We start from the raw sequence: 19103 nt of genomic DNA on the forward strand, positions 1-19103 counted from the left end.
CTAGATGTTGCAGGGTTTCAGTCATTGTTGGGGTACTGTTTTTTGATACGTTGTTTCAGTTTTTGAAATCTACATGTTGTCGTAGTTTGTTGCCTGTTGTTGCAGCAGTTGTCGGGTGTTGTTGTTGTGGTTGTTGTTGTATGTTCATTGTGTTTCAACAGCTGCAGCCAAATGTTTCAGCTGTTTTTTCTTGTTTGTTGCAATAATATGTTCAAGGTGTGTTTCAACTTCATCATCCCAGTGTTGGAACCGTTGTATTTTTTTTGTTGTTGCACTTTTATACGTTCATGGTGTTTCAACTGCTATAATTTATTAGTGCAGTAGTTCGTCGGGAGTTGTTGCAATATCATGTTTATGGTGTTTCAATGTCTTCATCCTTATGTTGCATTGTACAGGCGGGGGAGGGGGAGGGGGGGAGGGGAGCTGTGGTGGTGACTTGGCAGTAGGTAGATGTGATTGGGGGCCAACAAGACTAGAGACGGCGAATTCCGTGCGTGGCGGGGAGTGGGACGGGTCTGAAGGAATTTCTAGCCCACGTGCGGGGCGAGTGGGGGCAGGGCAGATTCAAAGGAAGGGCTTTTCTCCTCCCGTGTGGAGCGAGCGGGAGCCGGGTGGGTTCGAACTTTCCATGTGGAACGAGCAGGAGCCGGGTGGGTTCGAACTTTCTATGTGGAATGAGTAGGGCTGACATGTTCCTTTATTCTTTTCGATTGGGGCGAGCGGGGCTACCTAAAGCACTAGCGTCTGTTTGGGCGCTAGCACGACCGTTTTGTATAGCAAAAAAATCAGGCATAGACATTGGTGACGACGGAAAATCCAGCCTGTATCCACCCCACCCCCAGGGGCGGATCTCCACCTAGGGCCACTAGGGCCTTGGCCCTACTTGTGGACCAAAATCTCTTAATACTCATTTTCAATTTTTTGGATTATATTCATCACCATAGACTGCCTCGATCATCCTCTCTCATCTCTTGCTTGTGCTCGCTTTGTAGTGTGTTACTCCTTCCTGGTTCTCTCACGTTTTCAATCCCAGCTCATAGTGTACTCCAGGACATTGTGGTTGGCTTTGTTGTTCTTTTCTAGCTAAGCACGTCCTTCTTTGCAGTTATTAGCAAAGACATAATTCTATCATTCCAACCAAACACAATAATAGTTATTCCATCCCTCTTCCACGCTCTCCAACCAAACGCACCCTAGATGACCGAGCGCGAGTGGATTTTTTATCCACTTTCATGTTATGGATTTAAGTTTGAAATTAAGATTTTTATCTCGAACTATGTATTTATAAGCTACTTTTGTTATCTATCGGTATTAGACTTGGTACAGCTGATATCTTGATTCAGCGTAAACGGTGTGTGTGCTTTATTAGTGGCCCTAGACGTCAAAATTGACGAGCTCCGCCACTGCCCACCCCATACTAATTGTTGTAAACTTTCTAAACCACTCTAATCCAATGATAACGCACATGAACCCAACCCAACCCATTAACAAGTTACACCATCGGGTTCCCCACCCATTTGCACAGCACTGCTAAAGCATCAACGACAGGAAACAAATCTATGCTTGCTGCTCTGCACCACTAGCTCCCTCGCACAGTCCCTCGCATCCGCGTCCATGGATTTTGTCCCATGCATTGCAAAGCCTATTCCAATCCACGTGGTAGCAAACTCAACCTGCTGTTTAAGCAAACCTGTTACAGCCCACATCCAAAGCCGACCTGTTTCTAACCCCAACCCAAATAACCCATTTCGACCCAACCCATTAGCAGGACGAGGTGACGTGGCGCGTCAGCAGTTCAGCTTTCTGTCCGTCCTGGTGCCGGCGACGTCGCATCTTTCTCCCGCACCTTCGGATCGTATGCCACTTCAGACGCCATGGCCGTGGCTCCGCCTCTCTCCACCCTCGTCTCCCGAACTCTAACCTCAAACCCGTACCTCCCGCCGCGGACCCACGGTGGCGTGGCTCATGCGCGGACGCGGGCTCTGATCCCGACACCGGCTGCGGCGTGCGCCTTCCGTTCCAGTTCCCGTGTTCGCGCCACCGCCAGTGGCGCGAAGCCCCCGCCGCCGCCGCCGCTGCTGCCGCCTTATCCTCTGGCCGATGTCTTCCCCTACATTACCGCCGAGTGGGAGACCGTCGCGAAGGGTTGGGCGTGCGCCGCCGTCGCCGTATACTGCCTCTCCCGCGCCGTGCCCGCCGCGGGGCGCCTGCCGCGCGCGCTCGCCAGCGGCGGCGGCGGCGGCGGAGGGGGCGCGGCTGTTGAGGTGGCGGCCAAGGGCGGGGTCACCCTCGCTGCGGTCGCATCGGCGCGCGCCGCCGCCGCGTACGCGCAACAGGCGTTCCTCTGGGAGGCGGCGCTGCGGGCGGCGGGGCGGCTCCGGGAGCGCGCCTTCGAGCGCCTCCTGGAGCGCGACCTCGCGTTCTTCGAGGGCAGGGGAGGGGTGGCTACGGGCGACATCGCGCACCGGATCACCGACGAGGCCGACGATGTCGCGGACGCCGTATTCTCCGTGCTCAACGTGAGGTTGCTAGAGCCTTGCATTCGTCCTTAGTTCTATCTGTTGCCGATTGACTCGCACTCGCTACAGTGAACAACAAACCTTTGTAGAAATGCCTTCTTAGATGTGTAGATTGCCATGTTTGTTAGTTTTATGGAATGTAGGTTAGCTGTTTGAGGAAATGCCTGCATAGCAGTTAGTTAATTGTTGATTTGGTAGTCTGGAGATTCAAAATTTGAACTTTCTGAATTTGAGTTTTTTTTTCAGATTTTCACTACCACTAGTAAGCATCTGGTTACCAGTTAAATTTTCACTAAATTTGATTGCACTTTCTGATCTTCAAATATGTTGATTACTTCTTCAATCATGGATGCAAAAACCTCCAAAATAACATAAGAGCATCTCCAACAATCCCCCAATATGACCCCTCATCCCTATAAAACGATGATATTGGGAGAGATGATCACTTTTTCCTTCTCCAACAATCTCCCAATATGGCCCTTTTTTTATGGTGGCCACCAAAAAAGCACACATCTCCCCTCAAATGAAGGGGAGTTGCATCTCCCCCAATAGCTTGGACCCACCACAACTGTCTGTTCTTCCTCCTTTCTCACCATTGCTGCGCCGCAAACGAAGGAGGAGATGTGGTCCCAATGGGAGGAGATGAAAGAAAAAAAGAAAACAGAAAAAAAATAAATTGGTAGTGACAAGTAGGTCCCACATACTGGGGGAGATTATTAGAGCAACTCCAAGAGTTCACCAAAAATTTACCCTCCCAAAATAATATGTTGGGGGTCTGCAAAATATTTCTTTTCCCAAAATCAAGTCCTCCTACAGCAGTTCTCCAATATTTTCGAGTTCTACCACATCGCAATTAGTAGGATTGAGATCAGAATAGTTGGATCGGTGGCACTGCACCTACATTTCCTTGGTTGAGAACAAACTATATCATCAAGTTAGCTAGGTTTGGCCTTTGTTTTTTTTCATGCAAATATTTAAGCCACACATGGCAATAAAATATTGGCAGCTGGTGATATTTCCTTGTTTTTTTATTTGCTTCGTTGTTGCCGGCAGCAATCACTGGCCGAGGAGTGCCACACGTATCGCTGCCCTCACGAGAGACCCACACAGAGTAGCCAGCCAGTGAATTTGCATGCACGGGAGAGAATTGGGGAGCTTCAGCGTGTTGCAGATATGAGGGCCGCGGGGGAGAAATTTGGGGGAGCGGTAATTTTGGGAGAAACAAAGGGGAGCTGTTGGAGACAAAATTTACACCTCAGTTTCTAAAATTTCGTTTTGGGGCTGTGGTTGGGCATCTCTTGGAGTTGCTCTTAGTGATCTGCTGTAGCACCTCCCCCAATAAGTTTAGAAAATGATATTGGGCCACCCCAATACCATCTTATTGGGAGAGTTGTATTGGGGAGCTGTTGGAGATGCTCTAACTTACTATGGCTGCTGTAGTGGTAACAGTCGAGTGTCCAACTCCCCGCCAGTTGTGCTGATGCATGGTACTTTGCACATAAATGGATTCTGACTACTAATTTGACACAGACGATTGTGCCGACAAGCTTGCAATTGATAACAATGTCCATTCAGATGGTGACAATCAATCCCATGCTCTCATTGCTTGCAGCAACGGTAGCCAAGTTCACAGTTCATATTGTTGTTTCATAATCACTTCTGTTTGCATTGTTTAATTTCCATTGTATAAACAGGTAATTCCATGCATGTGCTTCGTCATAGTCAACCTTGGTAAAAGACTTCGTCAAATATCCAAGGAGGCGCATCTTAGCCTCGCCATGCTCACAGCATATCTCAACGATGTCTGGTTTAGTCGTAATTATTTGTTCGCTTGCATATGAAAAATAATCAACGGTTGTGCAAGGGCCTCTATTTACAACTTTATGAATTTCCTTTGTAGGTACTTCCGTCTATGCTCACTGTGAAGGCAAACAATGGGGAACTTAAGGAGATGATGAGATTCCAAAAGTTAGCTCGTGTTGATCTAAAGAATAATTTGAGTAAGAAGAAAATGAAGACTCTTATACCTCAGGCTGTTCGAGCAACATACATTGGGGGCCTGCTTATGCTTTGTGCTGGGTCAGTAGTTGTTTCAGGCACATCCTTTAATGCTGAAGAGTTTCTGTCTTTTCTGACAGCACTTGCTCTTGTTGTGGAACCTATTCAGGTCAGTTGAACATTTACACTAATTAGTTTCCTATTGTGTATGTTGCTTTCTCACCTTTTTTTTTCTTGTATGAGAAGTTACACACTTACACTACCTATTTTAAAACAAAATGGATAAACATATGCAATTATGCAAATAAGATAATTGCATGGATTGTAAAATTGTATTAATAAATTTCAAGTACGCCTTGCACAGTGATAATGTTCATGCAATTCGGTTTCCTAGATAATTACAAAGTTCCTTTCTCCATCCAATGGGAGCATTGAGCATCTTCCCCGGAAGACTTCGTCTCATGTATAGGAATTATCAAAGGGTGTTTGCATTGAAAGCTGAAGAGATGGTTATTGTTTTTTTTTCTCGAACATGCAGGAGAACTGTGTATCATTATATTAAGAAGAATAAAAAGGGGGAAAAGAAACCCCATACAACACCACATGCTCACGCCTTGGACTCTAAGAGATGGTTATTGTGTTTGAGAAAAGTTTCAAAAATTATATAGAATATGTGATATTACATTTACCTTCGTTCCTAATGTTTTCTTGCATGTAGTCATGTGCCACTTCTTTTGTATTAAGAATGATCTTGATTAGTTCTAATTGCAGTTTGTTCAAATGCATAGGACGCAGGGAAGGCATATAATGAATATAAGCAAGGACAACCAGCATTAGAACGCATATTTGATCTTATGAGGTTCAAGCCTGAGGTATCACTATCTCTTGTTTCTTATTGATTGATTTTTCCTTTTTCATTATATTATAAGAAGGTATTTGGTAACCTATACTATCCAAAACTATATTGATCTATTCTCAATACAAAAGAAAAATCTTGAACATGCAGGAGAGGTGCATTGAAATAGAGACAATGGTTCATTACACAGTAGTGAGAAAAACCTGGACGAGCCATCGACTAAATCAATTCACAGTAGTAACACATCTGGAGGCCGAATCACCTAATAGAACACAAACCTGCTTAGCAAATAAAATTATATTTTTTCAAAAAAAAAACTTGGCTGGTGGCAGTAAGACCTCCCCACGTGATTATACTAGCTGAGAAAAAACCCAAACCCCAGCTCCACCCTATGGGAAGATCACATTGCAACTGAGCCCAAACCAAACCACAAGCAGACGTCACCATAGGCCGGCACCTGGCATTATTTTTGTTGGATTGCCAGCGAGGGTTTTTTTTTTTGCCACGAGGATTTTAACACTGGTTGGTGTCTTTGTTAACAGAACACGCTTTCCCCCTCTTAATGAAAAAAGTGCTTAGGCACGGTCGCTAAAAAAACAGAACACACTTTCCTAGCAAATAGCCAAATACACAGGTAGTTAAGCGGTGATGGGTAGACTCATTAGTTTGTTCACAAAGCGAGTATGTCTCCAGGTGATGAAGACATCTTCAAGCTAAACGGTGAGCTGTTCAATAGAGGTTATAACCCATCGGCCTGAGTAACAATTTGCATTTCATCGGAGCCCAAGTTTTTTTTTTTGTCGAACATGCCGGAGATTGGAGCCCAAGTTTATAATTTATATTTCCAAAACTCAAAAACTAATGGATCCATAGAAGAATGTGTTGTATGCAGATTTTGCCGAATAAACACCTGACTTCGAGAAGTTCCAGCGGCGTTGATATTAACTCACGATATCCCAAATGTCTAGATATTCCCAAAGCAATGACAGAAGGTGCTCCACTATATCCTCTACCCAAATGGCAGAAGGAGCTTGTAGACTATTCGTTTAGGAACAAGGGCTACTGGATGAGAGGCAATCTCAAAAACCGTCTGCCCCTCTAACCATCTATCCAACCAAAATGAATTGCTGCCATTGCCCACCAGGGAAACCATCAAGATGAAAATGGTGCCTTAACATTGGCACAGATCAGCAGCTCAAAACCCACGGTTTGTCTGGCTGTGTTTTTTGAAGCCACAGCCAGTGCAAGCGTAGGGCCCAACCAAGGGTTGTTAGATCATGAATGCCAAGTCCTCTAAGCTCCCATGATTGATAAAGTTTTGGGAAAAATTAAACAATAGCCGCCATTGGCCTGTTCCTTTCCCTTCCATAAGAGCCCATGGCAAATTTTGTCGATAGCCTTGATTACTCTTCCCAGGAGATCTGCAGCATATTTAACTTTTTTTTTTGCGAAGATTTAACTATTTTATTTTGTATAAGCTGATCGGGTTCTTTTAGCTATCCTATGTGGTACATTGTTTTCTTGTTTCTCTCTAGTGATGAGTCACTTCCTGCTTTGTGTTTCTAGGTGACTGATAAGCCAAGGGCAATTCATTTACAAAGTGTTAATGGGGACATTAAGTTCCATGATGTTACATTTAGATATGTTGATGGCATGCCTCCAGTAGCAGATGGTGTGAATCTTCATATTAGACCAGGAGAAATAATTGCTTTTGTTGGACCTTCTGGTGGAGGAAAAACTACTCTTGCCAAATTACTCCTCCGTCTTTATCATCCACAAAGTGGTATTGAACTAAACAGCAGTAAAATACTGAGCAGATTTTGTATAAATCCTGTACATGTCTTCGCTTTTACCTTAAGCTCAAGATCTCACATTTCCTTTTTTTGGTCATTTAAACTGTATAGTTTCTTATAGCATGGATTTAATTCTGTTTACTTGTAGGGTATATACTTCTGGACAACCATGATATTCAGGACATTCAATTGCAATGCTTGAGAACACATATTGCTTTTGTTTCACAGGACACTGTAAGTCTGGTGCATGCATCATGTCCCCCTCTATTGCTGTCTCCTCAAATGCTGTTATCTTCCCAGATTAGATCCTTTGTAAATGCAGACACGTGCAAATAGAATGCAAGTCATATTTTAAAGATTTTATAGTTTGTTTTCTATTGTGAAACAGTATTGTCCTGCGGTTAGATCATTGTATCGTGTGAATAGCAGAGATAGAAAGCAAGTAATATTTTGGTGTCAACCGATGGATAAATCTATTATACTAAGTCGTTTGAGTTCTTGATCAGAAATTGTGCCTTCAAGTATGGAACTCTTAGTATTTCATTTTGGCGATTGTTCTGCAGCTCACACTCTCAGTGCTTGAAATGATATTTTGTAAATCTTTCATACGCACTTCTAATGAAAAAGTAGTCCAGTAGTGCTGAATCATCGAGACAAGATACAATCCTAAGTATCTTTGAGTTTTGCATGTAGAGTTATGTATGTCCATCATTATCATCGTGTTCCTGCATTATTCATTTCTTGTTTATTTCATAGATGCTATTTTCTGGGACAATTGCTGAAAACATTGCTTATAGAGACCCTGTGGGAGATATTAACATGAATAGGGTTGAGTATGCTGCTAAGATTGCCAATGCTGAGGAGTTCATTAAGATGTTGCCAGAAGGATACCATTCAAATGTGGGACAGAGAGGTTCTAGTTTGAGCGGTGGACAGAAGCAAAGGTAAAATGCTCCCTTTCCAGTTTTCATACTACCTTGTATCACAAGCTAAACAAGTGAAACATGTTGATCACACACCATCTAGTATCCTCTTTATACCAGAACAGATCCATTTAATGTGTGCAGTGTGTTTCTATCCGCAGGTTATCTATTGCCAGGGCAATCTATCAGAATTCTTCCATATTGATAATGGATGAAGCAACTTCTGCTTTGGATATCAGATCTGAGCTGCTACTGAAAGAAGCACTTAGTAATCTAATCACAAAACACTCGGTCACTGTAAGTTTTTGTATATGTAGTCTGACCATTCCTGCATTGGCATGCTTTCCACTATCAATATATTGCTGTGATTTGAATACAGGTTATCATCATTGCTCATCGACAGGAGATGGTCCTAATGGCTGACAGGATTATTTCACTAGAGCGTGGTGAATTGCGAGAGATGTCAAAATCGGCATTTTTGTCTCAAGATGATCGCTTCAGCTCACCAAAGATCAGGAGTCCAAATTAGGGTGAGACTTGGCATGGGTAATGGTAGGTTCTCTCGTGAAGATATGTGCATATCTTTCACCATCAAAGAAAAGGATGGATAGAAGAATCACATCTCTTGCCTGAGCCCTGCTCATAGCTTTGGCTTCTTGGAACCTTGTTTCATCCCAACAAATCTGTCAACATTATCGAAGGTCGTCTGCTGGAGAGAATGGCCGGCTGGCTGCCTCAACAGCATTGCCTCCTACCTGCTGCAAGATCCTCAACAAAAGGGAACAAATCAAGCTATAGGGTTTTAACAATTTTTCCACGGCCTGTTTGGTTTACGGCCTCATGCGATCCTCGCCCCAAGCAACTGAAATCGGACGTCTGATCACATGCCTGGGCGGCAGCTCCACCCAGGAGAGAACCAAACAGGCCCGAATACGTTTTCTCCTTCCCCCTTTGTATACATGCACGACGAAGCAGTTGAGCTGTATATATGCCTTCAGGCTTCCTGCCGAAATAAATGTATTCGCTTTAGGGAAAAAAATCATATTTTATGCTGCCACTTGTCCACTTGTAAGAAATCCAGATTGGTGCTTTCAGAATCATCAGGTGGCAAACGCGCAATTGAGGTAGCGACAGAAACAATTTAAGAAAAGTAATATTGTTTGAGAAAATAAAAACATTATTGCAACACCAATCGCTGAAAACGATATCAAATGCGTTCGAAGTACAAATCTACAAAACTATAGCGCATGAGTATTTGAAACATCACTCGAGAATAGTGCTGCCAGCTCATATGGCATTGTACAGCTGTCTCGTTAAGGCAGGCTTTAAAACCCATATAGCTGTTCGGTAAAAAAATGGCGAGCAGCATCCATCAAACACACAGCATAGGCCGCCGGTAACAAGCAAAGCACTATAACATCACTCTTTGACTCATGACAGTACTTCTGGGTTGCATGGGTGGTCATCACCCGTAAAACATCACAGTTCAACAATCGAGAGAGGTGACATTGGTACTCAAATGCTATGCTCAGCCACTTTACTTCTAACCTCATCAAGGAATGAGCTGAAACCTGTGGAGCTAGGTAACAGGGAGCCATCCAAGGTCTGATCCTCAACAAGGTATTTCTCGAATTCTGTAGTGTCATCATGTGCTCCTTGAATGAAAACCAGTTTGGGTGTTATATTCCTTTCTTGTTTTAGTCTATCGACTGTTGATCTCAGTAGACCTGCCAATGTCATTTCAATGTTAGGACAGGAGAGGAGGCACACACTGATAGGATAATGACTTAGTGAGAGTGCATGATGAATGAAAGAAAAAGATTATTCTCACAGTCACGTGGAGGAGGAAAAGGGATTTCGCTACTAGCTGTAGGTGAGTAATACACCAGAAGGTCTTTGTATGCATCAAGAAGAAATATCGGCCTCTCACTGGTGAACACAGTCCGGCTTAGTGATTGATGTACTTCTGCTTCTACATCGGGGGAGGAGTATGAAATCAATGTAGGCCAAATAGCCTGCCGAAGCGAAGCTGGCTCCAGTGCACTGCCCATAAAATAGATGTAAACAATATTGATCTAATGTCGATTGAAATCGAGTTTAGATGTTCCCATACTAACCACCACAAATTGAACTACCAAAAGTAAGATGAGATGGGAAAAATATCAGAAAACCAACACTTAAATTTGAATTAACTAGTCAGATTAGGAGATCAGTAATATGATCCACATAAATTCTAATGTATTTACACTTTGGTTCAACTACCACCCACGATATAATACAAGTTTCATGCCTGTGGTTGCATCATATTCAAGCTTACATGCATCACCCTTATAATGTGCCTCCACATTTACTACTGTGTTTGATATTCCGTACAACAGTCATCAAATTGAAATATGTAAAACCATACTTCCATAGCTCGATAATAAGAAAATAAAACAAGAAATCTCAATATTTTTAAAAAAAATGCAGCCCACAGGTGGGATCAGATCAAAAAATACATAAATTTGTATTTTTCCCTAGTGCTAAGTTTATAACAAGCTAACGGTATGCCAGAGTTACTATTAAGGCACACAAATAGTACCTCGGTACTTCAGCATGAGATTAGTCAGGTTAAGACGGATTAGTTAGGATGTCCTATTGTTTGTTAGGCTCTCATCTTATCTAGAGTTTTCTAGTCAAGTTGTTACAGACTTACAGTTACAGTCAGGTAGTGAAGGTTTGTATATGGCCCCTTGCCAGCCCTTTGGAATCAATAAAGTGATAAAGAATCAATTTAAGACTTTCCAATTTATAGTTGAATGCCTCCCCTAGTAGTTGACTACACCTGGCTATCCTCTCGGAAGTGTTTACACCTAATGAACTAGGGTTCATTACAGAAGAAGAGACATTACCTCAAGAGGCATTGCAAATATGTCACATAATCTGGATGAATGCCTTCACTGCTGACTTGAAGCAGGGGGCTTAATAGAATAGCAAACACAAACCGTGACAGAGGCTGCAGTTGTGAGCAGTGCGAGAAATTAACATCAATATTATACATCTCAGTACCACCTCCAGATGTGACGTTCTTGTATGCTTTGTTGTACTGAGCAATGACAACTGCCAACCAATCTTGGAGCCACAGCCTTGTTTCCAGCTCATCACTTAACGAAGCCAAAATAACCTGAAAATGGAACTCTGTTTAAATCTGAAATTGAATGACCTTCTATGAAACAGATAGGCATGGCAATCATAAACACATTTCTCTTTTTTGTTTTGTACTTTGGTCAGCAAGCTGGAATTTGTATTGGCAAGAGCATATATATGTTCATAATGCAAAGTGAAATCAGGCAGTCACATACAATATGTCCCCATAGGGTTGTGCATTGGTAAATGAGATGTTGAGTTTAAACCATGATAGAATTTCTTATCCTAAATTATGGTTACACTATTTAGTCTTTACCATGACAGTCCAACACTGATGAAATTCAGATCTCTTATTGCATATTAACACAATCGGACAACGCATTTCCAAATAGGGGAATTCAACATTTGCTGGACTGAAGAAATTCACTGCACCACTTGGTTACCGACTGTAATTGTAGCAAAGTGGTAGTAAAGGGACACAGTTACTGCTTTGACAATAACCAAAATCATGTGCTTACAACAAACAATGAATCAGACTTGTGCTCGATCAACAAAATATTGATAAAGATTCTACCTGGTGTACTAGTATTGTCAAAACAACATCTGGATCAACAAAATCGTAAAGGTCCCAGATATTAGCAGTTGTGTTGTACTGTATAGTCCGCACTCTTAGCCTCCTTTCCAACAAGTATTTAGATCTGGCAAAGGTACATTACGTCACAAAATATACCATCACCCTATATTTGTGTATAGAAATTTCTGCTAGAATATCAAATCTCAAGCTACCAATCAGAAAATGCTTAACAAGCAAGTTGCAAACTAAACATTACAGAAGCACACAAAGTTTACTTTGTTTATATTGTCTAAACTGAAAGATGGACATCTAGCATATAAGAAACATACTCCCTCCGTCCCGAAATACAAGTCATTCTAGGATTCAAAAATTGTCTCACAATACTTAACGTTATAGCTCTGTGGATGTGTCTGATCCTACTCAACCTATCATCGAAACGTCAGTTCCTGTCATCCACTCGCCAGAACATGAATTAAAAAGCAAAAAAAGATGTACCGATGCCCTCTAAATCATGGAGAGATGAATAAAAAAATATTTCCCAGCCGGGGTGCTGCTCACAGACTCCACGCTGCTGGATGTGACTGTCAGCTGCAAGATTCTTGTATAGGGGTGGCAATGTCTTTTTGCTTCGGCATTGATCTCTGTGACAATTCCTAGAACGTCATCTAATTGGAGACAGAGGGAGTGCAGCAGGGTGACAATTAAGATTGAGATTTGAGAAGATTTCAGAATAGTAATATTAACACTAAAATGACTAAAACCAAATGATACATATAGAGATTGCACAGAAATGTGAGCACACTACTTGAACACTGGACTTGGAAACAGTAACGCGCTACTTGAATGACTAATCACAGACTGTAAATAAATAAATGTACCTGCTCCCAGAATTTGGAAAATCTGATGTATCACCATTGTGCACAAGAACTGTGTACTTAAATGCAATTTGAATAATAGGAGGGCTTGACTTCCTGCAGGCACAAAAAAAATTGGCGTCATAAGAATTTAGAAGATAAACTGTGCATTTTTACAGAACAGTTCAAACTATTTAGCCGAAGATTTGCAGTTATCTTGTGTGACTGATGTAATGGGCTCGTAGCCATACGGTTGCACAGCAGGTTGTTTACTTTTTGCTTATTAGCTGTTCAAATTTGTTTCTTATGCAATTAATAGTAATTGCAATTAACCATTGCAACATGTTTCTTAGACAAGTTCGTTTCATTTTTGTAAGACACTAAGACGTATATGCATAGCATACTACTTAGGCCCTCATAGGAAATATCCAGTTATGCTGTCTTTCACCATTGTACAAACTCCTTTTAGATCCCAAATGTCAGGATAATGTTGGAACATCAATTAAAAGGTTATCATGTTCTCATTTCCACTAATTAATACTGGAATTCTCTATTTGCCTTAGATAAATTATAGGCTTCTTGTCCTTTGATTAGTGGTGAAACATTCCATACAAAAGAAAGACAAAAAAAACTATGAAAGAAATTATGAGTATAATATGTGGGACATATGGAGAAGGGTGTGACATGTCAATGTATTCCAAAATTTCTTATTAATTTGATCATTATGGTGACAGCAAATCGGCTTCCACTTTACCATCTTGGCCAGGCACAATTAAACATGTTATTTTGGTCTAAACTCAACTCACTGATAGCCTCAACAGAGGCTTGACATATGAAATCAATTAAGACTTCAATAAAGAAGGCTTATACCCACTAGCAGTCCTAGCCTTCTAGGTCATTCCAGCTAGTAGGGGAAAATCTGATTTTCTGATACAACAACCTAAAAACAATTTCACACAAATAATTACTAGTAATGACCAAGGATGCAGAATAATATAAGTTTCTATATGTCAAAGCACAGAAGGGAAATCCCATATTACTTATGGTTGGGAAAAAATGAGGGTTAATATTAAGTTGCATGCACCGACCAGTTCAACCCAAAAGCTTAAGCTGATGGGGAGAGGTGAGCAATTCACTTATATTCCAACACTTCCCCTCCCGTGGAGGCTCCCTCAGGCCTCAAACGTGGAATAAGAGCGAGCAGCAATTATTTTATTTAATTGTGCTAACCAGGATTCAAACTCGAGACCTCTGACATTGATACCATATTAAGTTGCATGCACCGACTAGTTCAACCCAAAAGCTTAAGCTGATGGGGAGAGGTGAGCAATTCACTTATATTCCAACAGTTAATTTATGGAAAGCATATATTATGGGAAAGCCTGGAAATAGAATGTTTGTTACCTAGAAAATTGTGAATCCTTTTCAAACTCAAAGTCGTAACTGTATGTAGTAAAAGAGTCACAACAATTTATGTGTTGAACATGCATGTACTGAGGATCTGGAAAGAAATGGCCATACTGTTGAACATAAAAGAAAATAAACATGTCAGACACAACATATGAAGAAGCTGATGTAAGTAATGCACATATCCCTGAGAGTACTTACAGAATCAGCAATCTTGAACTGTGACGATGTTCTCAATCGCATTACGCATCCAAAAGCATAGGGACGACTCAACATCTTGTATCTGAACAAAAGGCAGATATAAAAAATGAGAGTACTGCACTGCTGCTTTGTAGCTACTTACTCCTTTTAATGATATGGCAGATCATTTGTTCTTTATCTTGTTTCAAAATCCAAGGACCTAGAAGAATCAAGAATTCCCTATCCATGATAGCATCAAGTTATTAATGCCATCTTATTTATGGGTGTGGATTTGCCAGCCTTTACTTTCTATCACCTTTGGTTTCGCCATTCCATAATCAAAAGTGTTATGGGACCTTATATGCTACTACAAGTATATAAAATCAGTGCACATAAAGAATATGCAGAATGCATTCGTGCTTTATACATTTTGGATCTATCTTATAGCATGGACATCAAGGCAGCACACAACCAAGAACTAACATTAATTTTCATCGTGCTGTTTGGGTTTGAGCAATTTAACATAATCCAGTACTAAAACATTGACAACATAATAAAAATTTGATAATCTATTATGAGGGACAGCTCTCCACTATTGGTATAAAGAAGAATAGCCTAAGCATTTACCCAATAAATCTGGTAGAGGAAACAATAAATGTTTTTAAGTCATGATCTAACTGCTGAATACATAGAGAAACATAAAGATGGTGACTAAACTTACATATCTTGTGGAAGTGTTGATTCATCTGTACTTGAATACAGAAACAGTGATCCACCGCTCTCAACACTCAGAACTTTCAGGGAAGTAAGATCAGTGTATTCATTTGTAATTGCAAAAAGGTCCACGCACACACCTGCTTGAACAGCACTAGTAGCCTGTGATATGCCAATCAGATATATTCTAAAATATTCTCATAATATATTGACTAATCTTTGTGCAAAATTACCAGATTTTTGTAGAACCTTGTCTGCTCCTGCAGCAATATATGATCAGCACCCCTTGCTTTACCAGCATTTTGGTCCTCACTTATATCCAGCTGCCCAGCCCCATAATTGGGTGGACCAGATAAAAATGCAAATATCCTAGCTGTTTTTTAAAAAAGAAAAATGGAAAATGATCAGGACAAGTTATAGTGGCAGACGAGGTCAAGTACCAGAGACCCAGTCCTGAAACAAAATAACAAACATTAGTGTGGTAAAAGGCTCAAGGCATTAACATACCAAGCTCGAACGCATTTCCATATTCCGAACTTAGATAGTTGATAAGAACATCCAACGCTACACCAAAACCACGTACATGATGCAATACATGATCCTGTCCTTCGTGCGCATTTGCAGCTACTTCCCAGGAAGACATCGGTTTAATTGTTTCAAGTGCTTCAGTAATGCGATCTTTGCAACTATCAATCTGTGAAGATGTAACTTGATATTAGCGCATACAGTACAAGTTAGATGAATATTCTGGGACCAAAAGCCAGAGCCAAATACAAATAAGGAGAAAACTGTAATTAAGAGCACAATTTACATACAGGTGCCAAAAATGAGCAAAGGGGCATGATATCTTCAAGGTCAACTTGTAAGGCACCATCAGAATCCGGAGGGATAAACACATTCTTCACAATAGGTATTGGGCCTTGGACATCATATAATCCTATTTTGCTGCTAAATGTCAAAAGCCCAAATAGTGATCCTGGAGAAAGAGCTGCATGGAATCAAAATATTAGTTTATATAGAGCTTTATAAAAACTCCAAGTATTATGCTTCAAAAAAAGATTAGCTCCAAGGACTTAAGCTCACCTTCAAGAGCTGCTTGAAGAGCACTTTTGACTAGCTCCAAGAACTCCTCTGAAGCTAAAGTGCAATATGAAGAAACAAACATCAGAAACAGGTGAATTTCACCCAAAAAAAAAGGAGGAGAGATAAATTACAAAAGGTATAGATAAACACTCAAAGAATGTACTATTGAATTTAAGTTTGTGGAAAACTTAATGATTCATATATCAGATAAGACAGTATAGCTTAAGCTGTAAGCCTAACAAATTGTGGCTAAAGATTTGACTGGCTAGGAACACCAAAAGTCAAGCACCATGTTAATGGAAACGGATTTCATCAATCAAAGGGAATTTTGAAACTGTGTTCATCAATCATCATAATGCTGCAACGTTGTTTCCCTTTTTACATTTACAACTATATAAAAGCAACCAGTTACACACCCCCATGACAATATCAATCACTTTGTCACTCATTGGACTAAGTTTTAGCCTTTTAGGGCATGAGCGCAATAGGCCCCAACGGGTGTCAGTCTATGACGACCCTCTGCAGGCACTCAATATATGCATATTGAACCATAATGTACCAAATTCAAGGCATGATTACCAGTTCGTTGCTAAAATGCTATACTAGCACCAAACGTGTACAGCTTGCAAAGGAACTGCAAGATCTTACAGGACAAGTCGATCGCTGCGACGTACACGGGCGTCGGAGCCGCTGCCGCTGCCGCCTCGCCCTCCTCCCCTGCAAAATTCCACCACCATCACCACCAGGTTACAGCAATACCGCATCGTGCCACAGCGCCAATGCGCTGCATCCAATCAGAACGGCGAAGAGAGAGAGAGACGTGTACTGGGGGGGAGGAGGAGGTCGACGAACGCGGAGCGCATCTCGGGCGGGTCGTGGCCACCGTCGCGGGCGTAGCGCGCGGCGGCGTCGGCGGGGAGGTCATTCTCGGCGCCGCAGACGGCGCAGTTCCAGGACCAGCGGTCGAGCGGGCAGAGCAAGCTGAAGTAGGCGAAGCAGGACTGGCAGCGGGGGAGGAGGTGGCCCTCGGCGCCGGTGGCCGGCGTGGAGCCGCGCTCATCTGTGGCAGAGAACGGAGTGACGGCGACGCCCCACGGGATGCCGCAGGCCTCGTGGAGCGCGGGGTCGGAGGGGAAGCAGGCGAGGCTCGCGCGCACCGCCATTGCCGCCGCGCGGATTTGGGGCTTCGGATCTGGCGACGTGACGAGAGATCTCAGGGAAGCTCTGTGCCTTGTGCGCCTCGAGTGTTTTGGTGCGGTTTAACCAGTGGGCAGCCGGCAAGGAGGGGCCTTGTGTGCTGGACTGGAAATGGTGAAACACACCACGGAAAGCTGATCAGGAGCGTCTATTTCGATTTGTGATCTTGATGGCTGGAATGAACCAAGCGATGTGATAGGGATTGAGGAATCTCTAATCACATGGACGCTGTGCCAACAATGAAATTTTGCCTCGAAACCAACCTAATTGCAGCATCGTATGGCAAAAGAAACTATTTATAGCTCTAACTTAGTAAGGATTAAAAAGTGTGATTATCGATTTTGATAATAATTTCTTTAAGGCAAAGTTAAGGCTTTGCACATCTTTTTAGTTAGAGCATCTCCAAGGGTTATGCATTTTTAGTTTTGCATTTGATGGAGTTTACAAAGTTTCAAATAAAAATAGCAAGGATAAGAGCATCTCCAACAATTGACAAAAAGCACTTGGCATCCTTGAAAAATTGGCAAAAGTGGCAAAAATGCATCTCCAACAGTTTGGCAAACACATTTGGCAAATTGACACGCTTGGCAAAATCATGAGCCGCGCTCACAGCTATCCGCCGCGCGGACTCGCTTGGCAACGCGCGATCTCTCTTCTTCTTTCCCTTTCCCGCGCGACAAGTGAAACTGTCCGTCGTCTGAAGGTCGCCGCGCCCTTCCTCCCAGATCGCCGTCGTCTGAAGGTCCGTCGCGACCAGGTGCTCATCTCGATCTGAAGTTGTGCCCCGCCGCCGCCGCCGCCGTGTGATCAGGTATGCATCGGTCTGTCGGGCCTCGTCCATCGTCCATTGTTTGGATCCCGCCAGGGCCTCGTCCATTGTCTAGGGTTCGCTATATCCATCTGATTGTTTCATTCTACATCACTCAGACACATCGATCCTACTAGTATATATACATGACAGATCAGTTCAGTTCACACGTACTACATACATACATAATCAGTTCGATGAGCCTTCAAGAGTGGTTTGTCTTTGTGCCTCCTTTTCTTGGAACATTGGTCACCTAATAAGCAGATAAACTGCATGTACGTGTTTCCTGTAGGGCGATACAGCATGTTCTTTGAATCAGCGTGCTGGCAAATCTACGTGTTGCCCATGAGCGAATTTTCAATAACTTTAATCTAGATTAGTATGACTTGACGCACTGTTCAGCACTTTCAGCCTATTGAATTGACTCTAAATCTATTATGAGAATAAGCACTTCAGACGATTCATCTGCATCTGATTGCCCCCAACCATTCACGGTCTCCTGTAATGAAGGCCAAACTTTAATATGACAAAAGAAGAAGCAGGTAAAGAACTTCTGAAAATGACACGAACAGTCTGAATGGCACCTCTGAAAATTCAGAATAGAAGCTGGGAAAGAATCTTGTATATATTTCACGATGTACTGCATATATTAATGCATATATTTGCTGATTCATCGGATGGTATTGTTCAGTAAAGTTTGTGTATATATATTTTACGGTGTTCTCTCTTGAATGGTCTTGTATATCTTATTTCAGACTCATTTAGATGGATCCACAAGGAGAAGATTTCTTGTCGGGGATTCTTCTGGATGGAGAAGGTGACCATGTTTCAGGTTTGGACGACCTTGTCATTCCACTGACTCCACAGGATACTCAGGCTAGCCCCGAGGTGGAAGTTGTTGCTTCTCGTGGTAACAAGGGATCGAAGAGGGCCAAAAATTTTAGTGTGGAGGAAGACGAAATTGTTTGTGAAGGATGGTTGGTCGCTAGCAAAGATCCAATTCACGGAGCCAACCAAAACCGTACTAGCTTTTGGGGTAAGGTTCATGCTTACTTTTGGGAGCACAATAAG

General features: G+C 42.2%; 2 protein-coding genes across 5 annotated transcripts; one reads left to right on the forward strand and one right to left on the reverse strand.

Annotated features, from left to right (window-relative positions):
• LOC8155297 (ABC transporter B family member 29, chloroplastic) lies at positions 1644 to 9146 on the forward strand. 3 transcript variants are annotated; one of them, XM_021463163.1, is made up of 10 exons: positions 1644 to 2519; positions 4050 to 4136; positions 4214 to 4321; positions 4420 to 4686; positions 5306 to 5389; positions 6940 to 7156; positions 7315 to 7400; positions 7923 to 8110; positions 8251 to 8386; positions 8493 to 9146. In XM_021463163.1, the coding sequence occupies exons 1-10, from the start codon at positions 1875 to 1877 to the stop codon at positions 8616 to 8618; spliced, it is 1944 nt and encodes a 647-aa protein (XP_021318838.1). In that variant the 5' UTR covers positions 1644 to 1874; the 3' UTR covers positions 8619 to 9146. The 3 variants fall into 3 exon arrangements, with proteins under 3 accessions (XP_021318838.1, XP_021318839.1, XP_021318837.1); XM_021463162.1 differs by having other exon boundaries at positions 1756 to 2519; positions 8469 to 9146; XM_021463164.1 differs by lacking the exons at positions 4050 to 4136; positions 4214 to 4321 and having other exon boundaries at positions 1656 to 2519; positions 8469 to 9146.
• LOC8155471 (protein transport protein Sec24B) lies at positions 9249 to 17336 on the reverse strand. Of its 2 annotated transcripts, none has more exons than XM_002489068.2 (14): positions 16848 to 17336; positions 16676 to 16744; positions 16028 to 16081; positions 15760 to 15932; positions 15452 to 15638; positions 15178 to 15317; positions 14952 to 15106; positions 14252 to 14333; positions 14048 to 14163; positions 12668 to 12760; positions 11790 to 11913; positions 10981 to 11252; positions 9921 to 10132; positions 9249 to 9816 (listed from the first exon to the last, which is right to left on the reverse strand). In XM_002489068.2, the coding sequence occupies exons 1-14, from the start codon at positions 17188 to 17190 to the stop codon at positions 9605 to 9607; spliced, it is 2232 nt and encodes a 743-aa protein (XP_002489113.2). In that variant the 5' UTR covers positions 17191 to 17336; the 3' UTR covers positions 9249 to 9604. The 2 variants fall into 2 exon arrangements, with proteins under 2 accessions (XP_002489113.2, XP_021318836.1); XM_021463161.1 differs by having other exon boundaries at positions 16854 to 17335.

This window comes from Sorghum bicolor, chromosome 6 (assembly GCF_000003195.3).
Source record: "Sorghum bicolor cultivar BTx623 chromosome 6, Sorghum_bicolor_NCBIv3, whole genome shotgun sequence".
Classification (NCBI taxonomy): domain Eukaryota; kingdom Viridiplantae; phylum Streptophyta; class Magnoliopsida; order Poales; family Poaceae; genus Sorghum; species Sorghum bicolor.

Excerpts from the sequence above, each read along its gene's own strand:
- LOC8155297 (XM_021463162.1), top strand. The coding sequence starts at position 1,875 with ATGGCCGTGGCTCCGCCTCTCTCCACCCTCGTCTCCCGAACTCTAACC. Across the intron at positions 4,137-4,213 it reads TCTCATTGCTTGCAGCAACG|GTAATTCCATGCATGTGCTT; the intron begins GTAGCCAAGTTC and ends TTGTATAAACAG. Across the intron at positions 7,157-7,314 it reads TCTTTATCATCCACAAAGTG|GGTATATACTTCTGGACAAC; the intron begins GTATTGAACTAA and ends GTTTACTTGTAG.
- LOC8155471 (XM_002489068.2), bottom strand. The coding sequence starts at position 17,190 with ATGGCGGTGCGCGCGAGCCTCGCCTGCTTCCCCTCCGACCCCGCGCTC. Across the intron at positions 15,107-15,177 it reads CAAGGTTCTACAAAAATCTG|GCTACTAGTGCTGTTCAAGC; the intron begins GTAATTTTGCAC and ends GGCATATCACAG. Across the intron at positions 9,817-9,920 it reads TTTTCCTCCTCCACGTGACT|GTCTACTGAGATCAACAGTC; the intron begins GTGAGAATAATC and ends TGACATTGGCAG.